The 17941-nt window shown below is 49.4% G+C and overlaps 1 protein-coding gene across 3 annotated transcripts in view; it reads left to right on the forward strand.

Moving 5' to 3' along the window:
* MMD2 (monocyte to macrophage differentiation associated 2) overlaps positions 1 to 17941 on the forward strand; it is a 51209-nt gene that overhangs the window by 20556 nt on the left and 12712 nt on the right. For 2 of the 3 annotated variants that reach the window (XM_084641100.1, XM_084641101.1), the window contains exon 2: positions 12815 to 12896. In XM_084641100.1, the coding sequence (XP_084497226.1) occupies positions 12815 to 12896 (82 nt within the window). Of the gene's footprint in view, positions 1 to 6748; positions 7335 to 12814; positions 12897 to 17941 lie in introns of those variants that run through there. The other variant, XR_014713300.1, reaches the window with a different exon arrangement.

Consider the following 17941-nt stretch of genomic DNA (forward strand, 5'->3'; position numbering starts at 1 on the left):
GGCCAGCACTTCTGTGCACGCACCCTCTGGAGTGTAAATCCAAAATTATATTGTCTTGCGTTGTATAGAAATCTATATAGTGCAAGCTCATGAAAGTCGCCCCTCTCCCTCAATGTGGAGGAAGATATGGACAGCTTAAGTGTAATTAGAATCTCCGGTGCCCTCTCCTAACGGGGCTGTCTGAAGACAGGTATTTCATCCAGACAGCAGCTCAGGTGTAAGGCTCTGATGGCTGTCCTTCCACTGGAATGGGCAGTGCTCCAACAGGGCAGCCCTGCAACAAATGTACTCTAGGAAATAGTAGAGGGAGGGTGTAGCGTGAAGCTCACAGAGATGATGGTAGAAATCCTGCTGGAGGCTCATTCAGCTCGTCAGACTCGAGGCAAGCTGTTGTGGGTGAGGCAGGGAGATAGGGTGGAATCAGTCTTAGATGATGGATTTTGGCCCATTTGGCAGCAGGGTCCATGAGGGAAAGCCTGGAGCAGGGAGAGCATTGAGACTGTAAGCTCTTCGGGGCAGGGATTGTCTCTCTGTTGTGTGCAGCGGCTAGTGCAGTACAGTCATGGTCTGTGATTGAGTTGCTAGGCACTACTGCAATGCAATGAATAATGATGGGATCAAAGGCAAGAGCCGGGAGATGGAGGAGACAGGATGCCGGGTGGCCATTGTTTCATTTTGTTTTCACCAGGGGGGCTAGACTGGAGGATAAAGCATGTGAATGTCTGCAGGCCCCGGCAATGGAAAGCCCAAGGGGGGAGGCTGCAGTGAGGCAGAGTATCAGCAACCTCCCCAGTTGCAGGACTCCAGGGCAGACCAAAACGTGGCTGGTGCTGACTAGGGTCCACCTGTGGTTATTGTGGCTGGGAGAAGCACCCAGCTATTACAGCCTCTCAACGTCCTCGAACAGCTGGGCTCCCATTTTGCCCCTGGTAGAAATTAAAGCTGTTCCCCCACAGGGAGTCATTCCACCACTCGCCCTCCTCTGGAGCACAGCAGGCCCAGCCATCGCAGGGGTGTGTGCATTGTCAGCAAGTGCCAAAGGCGTTGTGCACTTTGCAGGATCAAGCTCGCAGTACAAAGAGGAGCTGAGTCGGAGGATAGGGTTTGTGAGCAGTATGGAGCCTGAGGAGGACAAAGTACAGTCAGAACAGCCTATTCTCATTTGAACAGGCACATTTAGGTGCTGCATGCTCTGATCATCTAGACATCACTAATTGCACCTGGTTAGAAGGTGCTTTGCTTTGTCTGATCAATGCAACCAGCCCAGCTGCTGCTAGGAAGTCTGTTCAGAATGCCCCATGGAGCATGCACTGGAAGGCACTTGGGGAGTGGCTACTTGATTTGCTGCTGCAGAGCCCAGGAGACATCCTCTCTGTTCCTTGGGGCTTCTGGTAATGAAGCTGTAGGCATTGGTTTACATGGGGTCTGTAAGGAGAGAGAGGGACCATGACAACCCAGGAGAGAGAGGGACCATGACAGCGCATGGTTACTTTGAAACTGCAGTGAAACCAAAGCCGCCTTGGATTAGAGCGATGAATCCCCAGGGGTTGAAAGCTCAGGCTGTGGGCACTCCAATGTGTGTCAACATGTAGGCAAAGCAAACGGGAAATCAGTTACATGATCCAAACTCCAGCTTTGCAGCTCGCTAACTTTAAGCTGCAAAGAAACTCACTAGGGGGTCAGACTTTCAAAGGCACAATTTTGTGCCTGCTCAGCTCCCAAAGAGCTTTGAAAATCTGTCTGTCTCCACAATTCTCCTTTGAACACAACCTTGCAAAAGGGCTGTGGAAATACCAGCCCAGGCACAAAATCTATTGCCTCTCCTGTCCCAGGATGCTAATGGGGGGGTCTTATTTATATTGTAGGTTTGCCTGAGGCATTACAGACAAGTCATTGGCACAAAGCATTCAGTCTACAACATTCAAATTTAAAGGTACCACAGCGAGGGATGACAGTGAACAAAGGGAGTGAGAGGGGATGAGTGTGGCAAAATCTAATCGTACTCAAAAAAGGTTATCCCAGACAAATGAATATGTAGAATTTTATAAGGCTACATAAGCCCCCAATCAAATACAGGCCTACAAGATGGAGCACTCAGTGGTCAGATTCTTCTCTCAGTTACATTGGTATATGAGTCCAGAACAACTTGACTGACATTAATGGAGTTACTTTCCATTCCCATTGGTGGCCCTGAGAGCAGTGACAGGCAGTTTGACCAACTGGGAAGTTAGGTACCTGTGTTGTATTCTTTGTGGAGTTTTTGGACAGGTCTTAGTCAATAAATCTAAATCCCCATAGGGCCGTGGGCCTCTCCAGCCACATCAGCTGCTGCCCAGCTGCTATTGTTTTTTACTTATCAAATACTTTTGTGTTAAATTGGTGCTGGTGAAAGTGCTGGACTGGGAGCCCTAGAGACTGAATTCCTTGGCATGTCCACAGAACAAAGCACAGCACAGACAGCTCCATGACAACCTTCCCATCCCTGATTAAAGAAGCCACCTCTAGGCATGAGCAGACTTCCTCCAGCCCCGGCCTGTCCTGTGGCTATCAACAAGGGAGGTGGTTGGTGTTGCCTGTTCAAGTGGAATTGGACTGAGACTATCAGCTCAGCATCTAAAATCAACCTGAACACTTGGGCTAACAGCCCTGCATTTCTACATGAGGGGCTGGAGTGTGTTCAGCAGAGGCTCCATGCTTGGTCTGACTGAGCCCAAGGCTCCTGACTGCTTTGGAAGAGGTGGGTCGAGTTAGGAGGGGCTTCTTTTTAATTGGGGAGCCACGTTCCTCACCACTGCTTTGTAGGCTGGTTTGTAGATCTGGTTTTGCACAGACAGTGGCAAAAGGTGAGTTCTACATTTAAAATGAAAATAATTAAACTCCTTGGTCTCCCCCTCTATCCTCCCCCCGAAACTGCGCTCATCGGAGCGTGAGGACCATCAGTCACTACTGACGGGGAAAAATGATCTGAAATCTCTCTGCCTTCACATCAGAGCATGATGCTCACTTCAGCTATGTCTACACTTAACACAATACAGCAGCAAAGGTGCAGCGTGTCAGTGTAGACATGCACTACAGTGGTGGGAGGGATTCTGTCCCATTGCTGTGGTTAATCCACCTCCCCAGGAGGTGATAGCTAGGTTAATGGAAGAATTCTTCCGAGGACCTAGCACTGTCTACACCGGGGGTTAGGTTGGCATAGCATGTGATGGATTTTTCACACCCCTGAGAGACACAGCTATGCCAATGTAGGTTTTCAGTGTAGACCAGCCCCAGAGACCCCGCAGACCCAACCGCCTCTTGACAGGTGCATTACCTACGCCGATGGGAGAACCCCTTCTCTTGGTGTCGATAATGTCTATGCTGATGTGCTACAGAGGCGCAACTGAAGCGCTGCTGCTGAGCTGCTGTAGTGGTTTAAGTGTAGACAAACCCAAAGGGAGGAGGAAACAAAGACTTTGTCTACACTAGCACTTTTGTTGGCAAAACTTGTCAGTTGGGGTGTGGAAAAAAAACACACCCCGATCCACACAAGTTTCACTGACAGAAGTGCCGGTGTGGACAGCGGTATGTTGGCGGGAGATGCTCTCTCGCCGACATAGCTACCGATGCTCGTTGGGGCTGGTTTAATTATGCCAGCAGGAGAGCTCTCTCCCGCCTGCACAGAGCCGCTACATAGGAGACCTTAGCTGTGTCGCTGTAAGGAGCATAGTGTAGACACAGTCAAAGATGTGAAGGCAAGAAGGAAAAGAGAGAGAGAGAGAAGTAGAAGAGATGAAAGAGGGAAATAAATACATAAAACCACAGCCCTGGCTACCTCAGGGGAGGAAGGCGGCAAAATTAAGCCATTGGCCTATTGTGAAGTTACATCTGATCTCTTGGGAGCCACTCAGATAATACAGTGAGGGATGCTTTTATCAGAACCTAGATAGACTGATCAGAGCTGAATTTCCAACAAATCCCAGCTCCCACTCCCAGGCCCTTGAGCCATCCGGTCCCCTGGCCTAGCTCCACTGTGTGTGTGTGTGTGAGGATATCCTTACATGCTGGTATTCAGTTCTGCCATTCCTGGACATTTACTTCCCTGCCCAAGTTCAAAAGGCGCACTCCCCCGTCCCAAGGGCCTGTGGGAATCGGCGTGACACATGCCCCTGAGGTCAGCCTCGCTTTTATTATTAATAATAATAACGATCATCAGAGTCAGCATGGGCGAGAGACAAAGTGAGGTTTTGTTTTTTAAAAAAAATCTCCTCGTGCGTGTTTCCAAGGAAACTGTGACATCACCGAAGAACCCTGAATGTCTGGGCCATGCAGAAAGAAAGAAAGAAAGAAAGAAAGAAAGAAAGAAAGAAAGAAAGAAAGAAAGAAAGAAAGAAAGAAAGAAAGAAAAGCACCCAGATGGGGTTTCAGTGAGGCTCTGGACAGTTACCTAGCAACTGTACAGTAAAATAATGTCCTGTTGTTGGAGAGAGATTGTTACAGGATGTTGGGAAGGAATGCGAACAAAATCCGGGCTCAGGCAGGGAATTAACAGAGCCAAAGCTCTCTTTGTTTGCTGGGGCCTGGCTCGGGGGGGTTATTAAAGCCTATTAGTGAGACTAATAAACAGGGCCAGGGAAGTTGAGTAGTAAATGCACCCATGTGTGTCCCACAAGAGTAGCCCTGACTGAACAGAATAGGCCTAAGTCTCAGTGACAGGTTAGATCCAGGTTGGTCAGTTCAGCATTGGTTTATTTTTATACAAACCAGGTCTAACCATGGCAGTGAGCCAGCTGTGTTAGACCCTGGGATTTCTTGCCTGGGTGTGAAGGGTGTCGTCTTCCTCTGGGTTTGTTCAGCACCTAGGAACTAGAATCGTAGAATTATAGGGTTAGAAAAGACCGCTAGGGTCATCTAGTCTAACCCCCTGCCAAGAAGCGGGGGGCCTTTCAGTCCTACCATTGGGCAAATAGAGAATAATAACTGGACATGGGCCTGCACTGGGTGATGCAGAACTGAGCCATTCCAGGAGGCAAGCTCCCAGGCAAGCCAGGGGAACATGCCAGCTGCTACACCCCTTAGGCAGGTGCAGCATGCTCTCCTCTCTATGGCTGGCCCACTCTGCCAGGCAGTGGAGGGGGAAAGCATAGGCCATGGCTCCAGCTTCTTCCCACCCGAGAACACCTACAGGAGCACTGCTGGGGTCCTGCTATTGTACTCAAGTGAACGTGCAAGTGAGCACTTCGTGTGGCTGTGTGTTCCTATAGTGACTGGCCCCAGCAAAGATAAATCCTGCTACTAAAGCCTGGTCTATAGTACACGGTTATTTCGGAATTAGCTGAGTTACTTCGAAATAAAACTGATTCCATCCACATGACCAAACCAGTTTTTTCGATTTAAAGGGCTCTTTAATCCAATTTCTGTACTCCACCTTGGCAAATGAAGTAGCACTAAAATCGAGATCACAGTTCCGGGTTACAGGTACTGTGGATGCAATTCGACATTATTGGCATCCGGGAGCTATCCCAGAATGCTCCCTTATGACCACTCTGGACAACACTCTCAACTCCGATGCACTAGCCAGGTAGGCAGTAAAAGCCCCGGGAACTTTTGAATTTCCTGTTTGGTCACCATCAGCACAGGTGACCATCAGCACAGTCCACCATCACAGGCGACCATGCAGAGTCCACCATCACAAGAGACCACGCAGTCCCGGATTCGCAGACGAGCTCCAGCATGGTCTGAACGGGAGGTACTGGATCTCATCGCATGTTGGGGAGACGAATCTGTTATGGTAGAACTATGTTCCAAAAAAAGAAATGCAAATACATACGCTAAAGTCTCCAGGGCCATGACGGAAAGAGGCTACTCCAGGGACACAGAGCAGTGTCGTACAAAAATCAAGGAGCTCAGGCAAGCGTACCAAAAAGCCAGGGAGGCAAACGGGCGCTCTGGGTCACAGCCCCATACATGCCGCTTTTATCGTGAGCTGCATGCAATTATGGGGGGGTGATGCCACCACTACCCCACTACAGTCCATGAACACCTGCAAGGGGGGAGTAGAACGGAGCGAGGAGGATGAGTTTTTGGAGGACAAAGAGGAGGAGGAGGAGGAGGAGGACAGTGCACAGGTGGCAAGTGGGGAATCCGTTTCCCCCCCTAGCCAGGAACTATTCTTAACGCTGGAGCCAATAGCCTTCCCCCACTCCCAAGGCAGGCTCCTGGACCATGACCCTGGAGAAGGCACTTCTGGTGAGTGAGAGCTTGATTGGAGCCACACGGTAGGGGGTGGGGGGAAACCCAGCCGCGCAGGGCTGTTCGCGTTTAGTTTAAAGGGCTCATCCCTGCTCAGAATCTCATCGGAGCCACATGGTGTGGGGCGGGGGGAGAGGAGGGTGTTGTGTGAAGTGATCATCCCAGAGAGCCCACAGGCCCTCCTTTTATATGGCAAACCCACCAGGCATTGCTTGCTATGGGAAAGGGGGCCCAGCAGTTTGAAAGCATTGAAATGAATGTGGAAGAAGCAGAACCCCACCTGCCCCTAGGGCTTACCATGGCTGCCTGCAAGCTGAATTCTGTTGCCCAGCCGCATGTGGTGGCTTACTCACACCAAAGTGGCAGGCACTTCAGTATAAGAGGCAAAATGCGACCTTGTACAGAAAGAACATGTGCTGTGTACTATGAATTGCCTGTTTCACTGAGAAAGAGTGTCCCCTTTGTTCTCTAAAATGTATCTTTTAAAATACTACCCTCCCTTTTTCTCCTCCCTCAGGTGCAAATGTTTCAACGTGGCCCCTATCTACTCAGTCCCAGAGGCTGGTCCAGATTAAAAGGCAGAAAAAATGAACTCGGGATGACATGTTCGCCAAGCTCATGCAGTGCTCCCACACTGAATGCGTTGAGGCAAACAATTGCGGAGTCGCATAAAGCATTACATGAATATGAAGAGAGGAGGGACGCGTGCGATGAGAGCATGCAGGATGCTATGGTCAAGCTCATGGGGGAGCAAACTGACATGCTCCGCTGTATGGTGAATCTAATGCAGGAAAGGGAGCAAGACCACAGACTGCTGCTGCAGCCCCTGTATAACCACCCTCCTTCCTCCCAAAGTTCCATATCCTCTTCACCCAGATGCCCAAGGACATGGGCGGGAGGCTACGGGGACCCACACAGTCAACTCCAAAGGATTGCACAAGCAGCAGAAAGCTGGCATATCCGAAATTTTGATTTGGTTTCTGGACTTGTCCTTCCCTCCTCTTCCACCCCGCTAACCCAATACCTGCTCCCCCCACCATGTCTAGCTTTTTATTTCTCTCAATGTTTTGTGCAACAAATAATAAAGAATGGTTTTTAAACAATTGTGACTTTATTTCCTTTCATATATATAGGAGGCAGGTAACTTTAAGAGAAACAAACACAACTGTCACACCGTACCCTGGCCAGTCATGAAACTGGCTTTCAAAGCTTCTCTGATGGGCAGTGCGCCCTTCTGCGCTCTTCTAATTGCCCTGTTGTCTGACTGCAAAATTGGCAGCCAGGTGAGTTGCCTTAACCTCCCACCCTGCCATAAATGTCTCCCCCTTACTCTCACAGATATTGTGGAGCACACAACAAGCAGCAATTACAATTGGAATATTGGTTGTGCTGAGATCTAACCAAGTCAGTAAACTGCACCAGCGCGCTTTCAAATGTCCAAAAGCACACTCTGCCACCATTCTGCACTTGCTCACCCTATAGTTGAACTGCTCCTTACTACTGTCCAGGGTGCCTGCCTACGGCTTCATAAGCCATGGCATTAAGGAGTAAGCTGGGTCCCTGAGGATAACTATAGGCATTTCAACATTCCCAACAGTAATTTTCTGGTCTGGGAAGTAAGTCCCTTCCTGCAGCTGTTCAAACAGACCAGAGTTCCTGAAGATGCGAGCGTCATGCACCTTTCCCGTCCATCCCATGTTGATGTCGGTGAAACGTCCCTTGTGATCCACCAGTGCTTTCAGCACCATGGAAAAGTACCCCTTGCGGTTTATGTTCTGGCCGCCCACGTGTTCCAGGGCCAAGATAGAGATACACGTTCCATCTGTCGCCCCGCCGCAGTTAGGGAACCCCAGCGCATTAAAGCCATCCACAATGGTCTGCACATTTCCCAAAGTCACTACCCTTGATAGCAGCTGGTCAATGATTGTGTTGGCTACTTGCAGCACAGCAGCTCCCACAGTAGATTTGCCCACTCCAAACTGATTCCTGACTGACCGGTAGCTGTCGAGCGTTGCAAGCTTCCACAGGGCTATGGCCACTCGCTTCTCAACAGTGAGGGCTGCTCTCATTTTGGTGTCTTTGCGCTTCAGGGCAGGGGACAGAAAGTCACAAAGTTCCATGAAAGTGGCCCTACGCATACGAAAGTTTTGCAGCCACTGGGAATCATCCCATACCTGCAACACTATGCAGTCCCACCAGTCTGTGCTTGTTTCCCGGGCCCAGAATCAGCATTCCACGGCATGAACCTGGCCCAACACCACCATGATCTCCCAATTGCCACATGCCGTGTTTCTAGGAAGTCTGTGTCCATGTCCTCATCAGTATAGTAATCACGCTGCTGTCACTTCCTTGCCCGGTTTTGCAAGTACTGTACATACTACTGGATAATGTGCGAGGTATTTACAATGGTCAAAACTGCAGTGGAGTTCTGAGCGGGCTCCATGGCTATGATGCCTGCACAGGTCATCCTGGAAAAAGGGCATGAAACATAGGAGAGCAGAGTGGCAGTGGAAGAGGTGCTGTTTGGTTCACGATAGCCAAAAAAAGGCAGGAAATGGCTGTCTTCTGTAGCTTTCATGGAGGCGGGAGCCCTGGACAGACAACATGGAGAAGCTCGGAAGCGCAGCAGTAGTGGGAGAGCAGAGTTGGCGGTGGAAGCTGTGCTGCTCGGTTCACGATGGCCGAGCAGAGTTGGCAGCGGAAGCGTTCGATGAGGAAGAGAAAGAGTAGATACTAGAGATTACATAGGAAGACGAGAGGAAATGCGAGGTGGATTCATAGTAGCAGGAGAGCAGCGGTGCACCGTCTGCTGAAAGCAGTATGGCGTCTGCACACCAAGAGGGCGTGAAGTGATTGTCTGCCCTAGCTTTCATGAAGGGAGGAGCAACTGATGACACATACCAGAAACACTCGCGAGAATGTTTTTGCCCCATCATGCCCTGGGAGCTTAACCCAGAATTCCAATGGGTGGCGGGGACTGCAGGAACTGTGGGATAGCTACCCACAGTGCACCGCTCCGATATTCGATGCTAGCCTCGGTACTGTGGACCCACTCAGCCAAATTCACGCGCTTTAGTGGGGACACAGAAGACTGAATGTATAAAATTGCTTCCGAAAATTCAAATAGAATAATTTTGAAATAATTTCATACTGTAGACGTACCCTAAATGTCAGATTCCTTTGGCTCAAGTGGCATGGGCGGTTTTGAATGCTGAAGGTTCAGCTCCTGCTGATGACCATGATATCCCTACCATGTTACATCTCGGTGCTGTAAGATCCTAACGGATGCTGCCATGCAATGGAGCCATGCCTCAGTGCTGGAGGGTCTTTGCTGCTATGTTTCAGCACAGCATCCATGAGAGTCAGATCCCTGTGCATAGGATCCTGGGGAATGACACTGCCCTAGCAGAATACAAGGAACTCCCATTGGCTTCAGTAGGGCTTACTTGTACACAGCTAGGGAAGAATAGGTACCTTGGACGCTGTTCTGTAGGTCTCTGTGTGCTGACGTGTAATATACCAGAAATAACGTGGTCATGTCTCTTTGCTGGAGATTCCCAGATACACTGATCTGATATTGTAGAGATAATACAATTGTGTCTCACTGTCTAATAAGTGTTGCTGCAAAGGACAAACAGCTGTTTCTTCCTCAAAGAGCTCTTAAAACAGTGCTGTATTTGCAAGGGAAGAGTAGCCAGCTAGCTCGCCTAAACCCGACAGGATACTTTGCTCTAGATGTGCTTAGCGGGTCAAATTCCACACACAGTTTCACCTGTGCAGTCCCCATTGACCACGTGGGCAGTGACACAGGTATAACAGCACACGTTGACCCTTCTACATCTGGTTTTATGTGGACTATGGTCATTCTTAATAGGGCATTGCCCTGACATGGTGTAACATCCCAGGGTCATGCCATGGATGAAGGACACAACTGTAACACTAAAGCTGCATTTTAGACACCATTAGCAATTGAATACTTATTCTGAAGATGACAGTAACACCAAGTGCTCCACTCCTTAGCTCAATCCCTTTGATTAGGGCATATGGCCTTGATTATCCCATGCCCAAGTATGAACCCTACACTTTGTCCAACCTTCATTATCTTGGATATGTTTTTCACTATGGAGACACATCTAGTTTGTCTACTCTTGTACGTTGAAGTTCAGCATGATACACCTAGCAACTGACAAGCCCCGATGCTATTTCTTTATCGGGGTTTAGATCTGGTGAGGTAAATTGCTGTGTTTCTTCAACCATCGAGAGCAATTGGATACTTCAGATTAAGAGAGAGCAAATCAAAACTAAAGTGTCTGTGAGAGCATGGTTTGTGTTGTTCCTCTGCAGCACTTTGCACTGAGATGGGCTGCTTGTATCTTCAGGTGGGGGAATCCTTAGAAACATACAGAGGTAGAGCGCGGAAAACGAAGGCATATTAGTGCAATATCCCATCTAAATGAATAGAGAGGAATGCAAAGTGTGACATTTTCCCTCTTATTCAGGTATACACACACAGACATGCACCACAACACAAAATCAGAGGCACACAGCTGTGAAATGATGGTGTGAGGGCAAGCTAGGCCTTGGGACTCTTCCTCTCTTGGCCAAACATGGAGGAGGTCCAATGATGATTGGTTTCCCTCACCCCTTCTTTTGGCTGCCATCATTATGCCCCCCCAGCTGTCCTTTGTTTTCCAACCACATACCATAAAAGGGGTGTGCCACCCCCTGGAACAGGAAGCACTGGGAGCGGGCAGTGCAGTGGCTTCCCCATCTGCCTTTAGAGGAAAGGCGTCATGTAAAGTCTGACAACTCAAGGCAGAGTGTCAGTGGTGAGGCCAAATTTGCTTCTCCCACAGGTTCACCACCCTCCAGCACCGCCGGCATCAATGGAACTGCACTGGAATCGCTGAGAGAAGAATATGGCACATGCTGTTTAACTTTAGAGAGGCAGAATGGCCTATGTGTAGCACATGGGACTCAGGGGATCAGAGCTTAGTCTCTGTGGTTGATTTGCTGAGAGTCGTCTACCAAGTAACATCACTTCTCAGTGCCTCAGTTTCTCCAAGTGTAAAATGAAAATCATAACACCAAGCCTGCCTCATTGGAGTGCTGTCAGGCTTAACTGTTCCATGGTTACTTTTTAAGTGCTTTAGATCCTTGGATGGAAGGTGCTATAGACAGGAAAAGGACTGTTATTCCCTCTCACCAGTTCAGCTCCTCCTCCTCCTGCCAGTTTTCCCTATCACCATCTGTGCGTCAGTCCTTCCCCTCCCCTGAGCCGTGGTGAAAGTGCTGGGCAAAGCAGTGGTTTTGAGAAGTGGATCTATATCCTTGCTGTTAGGACCCTGTAACTCTATTTTTTGTGCCTGGCTGAGAGCACCCTGTGCCTACAGCGGAAAGCTGTGCAGTTCCAAGCGTGGCCTGTGAAAGGAGCTAGCACACAGAAATAGGCCCTGGCCCAGCGAATCCAAGTGGGCCTCGAAGATCCAGAACGCTGTCTTTCTTACGTGTGCAAGCAGTTTTCTCTCTCTCTTCCCCTGGCCTCCTCATTCCAACCCTGAGCTCAGACAGTTGGCAGTATTGCCCACATGTCCCCGTGGAGCCTTCCTTCCTAACAGAGCTGGGTGATGCCTCCTAAAATAACAAGTGCATCTTCTCAGTGGGTTGTGTGCGAATATTTGAGCTGTGCTCAGTTTCCCTAGGTGGCAAGATATCACTAGGGTAGGGGAAAGACAGCAGCTGTCACGGGGCCAGAGGCATTTTAGGGGACACCTCTTCTGATCTTCCCTCTTTAGGAACATTAGCACGTGCCATTTCTCTACATCTCAGTGTCAGCATCCCCTGGAGTGGCCCCTTGCTGGCTGAGTTTGAGTCTTGCATAGCAGCAGCCTGTTGGCCCAGGATCCTGCCATACGTGGCATCTCGTGGGCACATGTAGCTGTGGGAAGTGAGTGCAGCTCAGAGGTGGTCATCCAGCATAGGGAAAGTGTCTACCCAAGAAACTGCTTGCTTGACACACTAAAGAGTCCTAAACCAGCCATGGGAGGGAGTGCGCACTGCATCAGAGACCAAAACTCAGGGGAGATCTTGTAACTCTTGCTTCCCTGGCCAGTGGGGGCTGTTGGAAAGTGACCGCACAGGGTGAAAGGGTGCATGATGAATAGAAAGGTGAGTGCAGCAGTGTGTGTGAGCAGAGAAGGTGCAGCCATCAGCCCCGTCAGACACTGCTGGGACCAGACCAGTAGGCAACACTGAGTTTAGTTAGCCTGGCAGATGTACTTAGGGGCCACTGTGGGGTCAGAGGGTGGAGGAACATACACATCAGCTGCTCCCAGTGAGCTCTAGGCCTGTCCATGAATGCCGCTCTGCAGAACCCGTCACAAAGCTTCGGCGAAGCTAGAAGTGGAGCACCAACGCTTCCACCCCATGCTCCCAGAGCTGGGATTGGGTTGCCTGGAGGGCACCACACTCACCAGAACCCAATCCCAAGTGTAACTGATCCGACGTGATCAATACATGTATTGTGGCCCTGCCCCAGGACTCCGCCCTCTGACCCTGCTTCTTTCCCGGTTTCTCGTTCAAGGTTTATGAATCACAGGGTCCCGTCCAACCGGAGGTACCAGCCAACGGAGTATGAGCACGCAGCAAACTGTGCCACGCATGCCGTGAGTCGCCTTTGCGTTGCCTTGAGGGGTGGGGAGGCACGTCTGGCGGGAAGGCAGAGGTGTATGGCTCTCAGCTCCCGTTGTGTTCCCAGAATGGAAGGCAAAGCTGGGGCTTGCTCCACTCCCTGTTCCCTTACAAGTGGGTTCAGGAGCCATCACAGGTTGAATGTAAATTACATTTAGGGTTGCACCTTCTGACTGGCGCTCAAGGGCTGGGATGTGCTCAGCTACATCTGGAGCCTGCACACCCAGTCACTGCACGTGCACATGGCCAGGAGCTTGTTTGCAGGAGCTCGCCACGTCTCCTTTGGTCTCTGGTGGCTTTTAAGTAAGAGTCAGGGCTCATTGTAAGTGACTCTTACCTGACACAGATAATCTTGGGTGGCAGTTTGGGTGAAAGTGATCATGAAATGATCAATTTCCCCATTCTAAGGAGAAGAAGGAGCGAGAGCAGCAGCCTGAGGACAATGAAAGCAGACTTTAAAAAAATCAGACTTTAAGGCTGAGGTGTTTAATGCCTATTTTACTTCAGTTTTCACCAAAAAGGTTAATGGTGACCAGATACTCAATACAATTAATATTAACCAGGGGGAAGGAACTCAGGCCAATATAGGGAAAGAACAGGTTAAAGAATATTTAGATACGTTAGATGTATTCAAGTCGGCAGGGCCAGATTAAATTCCTCCTAAAAACTAAGGAACTAGCTGATGCAATCTCAGAATCATCAGCAATTATCTTCGAGAACTGATGGAGGATGGGTGAGCTCCCAGAGGGCTAGGGAAGGGGAAACATAGTATCTGTCTTTAAAAGGGGGAACAAAGAGGAACCTGGGAATCACAGAGCAGTCAGGATACTAGAACAAATGACTAAACAATCAATTTGTAAGCCCTTAGAGGATACTACGATTATAAGGAATAGCCAGCATAAATTTGTCAAGGATAAATCATGGCAAACCAACCTATTTTCCTTCTTTGACAGGGTTACTGGCCTAGTGGCTGTGGGAAACAGTAGACATGCTATATCTTGATTTTTGGTAAGGGTTTTGACACACGACAATCTCATAAGCAAACGAGGGAAATGCAATCTAGATGAATTTACTATAAGGTGGGTGGACAACTGGTTGAAAGACCACATTCAAAGAGTAGTTATCAATAAGGCTACAATTTAATCATGGGTATTTTTAGTAAAAATCATGGACAGGTCACGGACAAGAAACAAAAAATCACGGCCAATGACCTGTCCATGATTTATACCATAAATACCCCTGATTGAATCTTAGGGTGGAGATGCTGTGGGGGGGGGATCCTGCGGCATCAGTGGCAGGGGGGAAGCCCCGGGGGGCCAGCAGCTGCTTCGGCAGCCACCATAGGTTGAACCCTGGGGAACCAGTGGCTGCTCCAGCCACCACCAGAGCGGAGCCCTAAGGCCAGCCACTGCTCTGGCCCCCCCCAAGACCACTGATCAGGTGGTCCCTGGAGCGAGCCGCATTAGCCATTGCTCCGGCAGTCCCTGGAACCAGCTACCGGGGCCAGCAGAGCAGCAGCCGGTGCAGTTGCCTGCAGGGCTGCTCAAGCGGCTGGCTGCGGAGCTGTCCCCAGGGCTGCCTGAGCAGCTATCTCCGGGGCCAGCTGCTTGGGCAGCCCAGGGTTTAGCCACACTGGCTGCTGCAGAAGTCATGGAGGTCACAGCAAGTCACGGAATCTGTGACCTCTGTGACAAACACGGAGCCCTAGTTATCAATGGTTTGCTGTTGAACTTAAAGGGTGTATATAGGGGGGCCCTCAGGGGTCAGTCTAGGTCTGGTTCTCTTCAATATCTTCATTAATGACTTGGATAATGGAACAGAGAGCGTGCTTATAAAATTTGCAAGTGGCACCAAGCTAGGAGGGATAGCAAGCACTTTGGAAGACAAGATTAGAATTCAAAAGGACCTTGACAAATTGGAAAATTGGTCTGAATTCAATAAGATGAAATTCAATTAAGATTAGTGCAAAGTACCACACTTAGGAAGGAAAACTCACATTCACAGCCACAAAATGGGCAATAACTGGTTGCCAGATGGTAGATGGCTACATGGTAGTATGCTGCGGGGTTACAGTGGGTCACAAATTGAATATGAGTCAACATGGTGAGGCAGTTGCAAAAAAGGCTAATATCATTCTGGGGCATATGAACAGAAGCGTTGTACGTAAGACACAGGAGGAAACTGTCCTGCTCTGCTTGGCCTTGGTGAGGCCTCAGCTGGAGTACTGTGACCAGTTCTAGGCACCACACTTTAGGAAAGATGTGGACAAATTGGAGAGAGTCCAGAGGAGAGCAACAAAACCGATAAAAGGTTTAAAATCCTGACCTATTAGGAAAAGTAAAAAAAACAAAACAGGGCATTTAGTCTTGAGAAAAGAAGATTGAGGGGGGACCTGATAACGGTCAAATATGTTAAGGGCTGTTAGAAAGAGGACTGTGATCAGTTGTTTTCCTTGTCTACTGAAGAAGCAATGGGCTTAATCTGCAGGAAGGGAGATTTAGGTTAGATATTTGGAAAAACTTTCTAATCCTAAGGGTAGTTAAACTCTGGAATAGGCTTCCAAGGGAGGTTGTGGAATCCCCATTGTTGGAAGTTTTTAAGAGCAGGTTGGACATACACCTGTCAGGTATGGTCTAGATTTACTTGGTCCTTCCTCAGCGCAGGGATCTGGACTTGATGACTTCTTGAGGTCCCTTCCAGCCCTATGCTTCTAGGATTCTAAGATCTTGCAAGCAGTTTGAATGAGAGGACAGCAAGTAGGAGCTGTGGCTGCAGTGCTGACATCATGGGGATCTGAGACACTTTTATAACAGGGCTTTATACATCCCTGCATCCAGTGATCAAAGTAGATTGGAACAGGATGGGGAGCTCTAATCCCGCCAGCCAAGGAGGAGGGGAAGCTGTGGGGCAAACCCACTCTCCTGACCACCCCCTTGCTCTGACCCCTGCCTGCATCAAGGTGGGTTTTTATTTTTCTCCCCCACCCATTTTGCTTCATGTGGTGAAGTTATTTGGTTAGACAACCAAAGTGTTTTGCTAAGAACTGCTCACGCTGGACACCCCTACGGTCTCCGTGAAAATGGAACATTCCTTTTTCACAGCAGGAGATGGCCGTTGTGGCAAGATAAGAGGGCCTGGCATTGTTGGGGAATGGAAGGATCTGATTGGCTGAGAGTGAGGTAAGTAAGGCAATAACATGTGGCAGGGCGTGGCATGTAGCATGAGGCTATCTCACCTCCGGTGCATGGGGAGGCATGAGGCCTCGCGTCCCCAGCACCGGAGGGATGGGGTGTGACCTGATAAGCCACAGCCGGGAGGCTGAGTGTCTTTATTTTTCTACGCCTGGAAGTCTGTTTTTAAGCCACGCCTGCTTTATGGGCCCAATCCCACAGCCCCGAGTCAAGACAATCTCCAACTGGCTGCGGGAGAATTCTGGAGGTGCTAGGATCAGGCAGGGCTGGACTCAATTGCAGCATCTGATATGAGGAAGGTTTTTCGTCCTCGTGAAGAAGCCCTTCCCTTTTGGGAATGCTTCCCCACGACTTTGAAAACCCATTGCCTTTCGGAGATTAGAGCCTGACCCAAAGTCAGTTGAAGCCAATGGGAAGATTGGATTGGATCAGGGCCTTTGGATCAGGGCCTTTAATAAGGTGTAGAAAAGGGCCTACAGATGGCAGGTGGCATCAGAATAAGAAACCTAAAGACACCTGTTCCAGGTACACCTATGCACCTATTCTCTGGGGCTCTCTCAGGAGTTAAATGAAGGAGACAGAGCCTTGCTCTGGGCAGTTTCCATTCGAATGGCTGGCTTTGTGTTGTGTCTTACAGACGGTGCATTCGGTAGCAACTATCAGATGCTAAATATCAGGAAGAACTCCTTGAGATTGAGCTCTGTGGAGTCATCTCTCCAAGAGAAGTGGTGGGAGCTCCACTGCATGGGATTGTTAAAACTATACTGGGCGCAGTACCAGGCAATGTAAGGAACTGCCCTCCTTTGATGGGGAGATAGGGTGGGTGACCCGAGAAGCTTTCTCCAAATTTGAGTTCTGTGATTGAGTAGCAGAGTCAGGAGCTGAATCCATCCCTGCAACTTCTGGTCTTTAGCTGCTAGGCCATTCTCTGTCCCCTGGAGCAGTATGTGAACAGCTTAGGGAAGCTTTGGGCCCTAGGCAGGTATATCAATTGGTCTTGTTTTTCTGAAGCGTTGTGAGAAACCCTTTCTTAGTCAGCAGTTAGGCTCATGGATACCATCCAAGTGACTAAGCTATGGAGGACCAAACGGTGTGGTTATCATGTGACAACGCCATAGCTAGGAGCCAATCAGATTGCTTCATTTTTCCAACACCCCTTTTGAAAGCCCTAGACGACACCTTAGAAGCTCATGCATTTTGTATGGCCGTAGGTGACCTGGTGGTTGTGCTGTTCCTCACAGGGGCACTCGCTGAGGTATAGATTGTTCAGCAGTTTTGACTAAGCAAATTCTGTTATTTATCCCCCTTCCCAGATCCCCGGGGTAAATTGGGCAGGAAGCCTCTTTTCTTAGGTTTACAACAGGATCCTCTTCTTCCTGCTTGGTGGGAATGAGGAAAATGAAAAATAAAAGGAATGAAGGGAAATCTGTGATCTCGAAGCACGTCAGAGTAGAAAGAAGGGGCAGCGGGACCGGGCTGCCTCTGACATGTAATGCCCTAAGCCCCTTCTGCCCCCCCACTGGAAGGGGCTGTCTCTGATCTCTACCCCTCTGTGCCTCCTCTGTCCCGTATGGGGAGGGGGCTTCTTGCACAACTCTAACCTCAACAGTTTCCTGAACCCCACCCTTGGAGGGGGCTCTGCTCACAGTCTTCTCTGGCAGGGGTGTTGGGGACTGATCGTGGCAAGTGGGGTCTGAAATCATGTAAATAATACAGAGCAGTGCCTGTCCCAGCCTCTGTCCCTCAGCTGGGCTGGAAAGATTCATCCATAGATGAGGAACCATCTGAAAGGAAATCAGCGATAATAGTTATTCCATTGAATAGTTATT

This window comes from Lepidochelys olivacea (genome assembly GCF_965140295.1).
Source record: "Lepidochelys olivacea isolate rLepOli2 genome assembly, chromosome: 10".
NCBI classification, from domain to species: domain Eukaryota; kingdom Metazoa; phylum Chordata; order Testudines; family Cheloniidae; genus Lepidochelys; species Lepidochelys olivacea.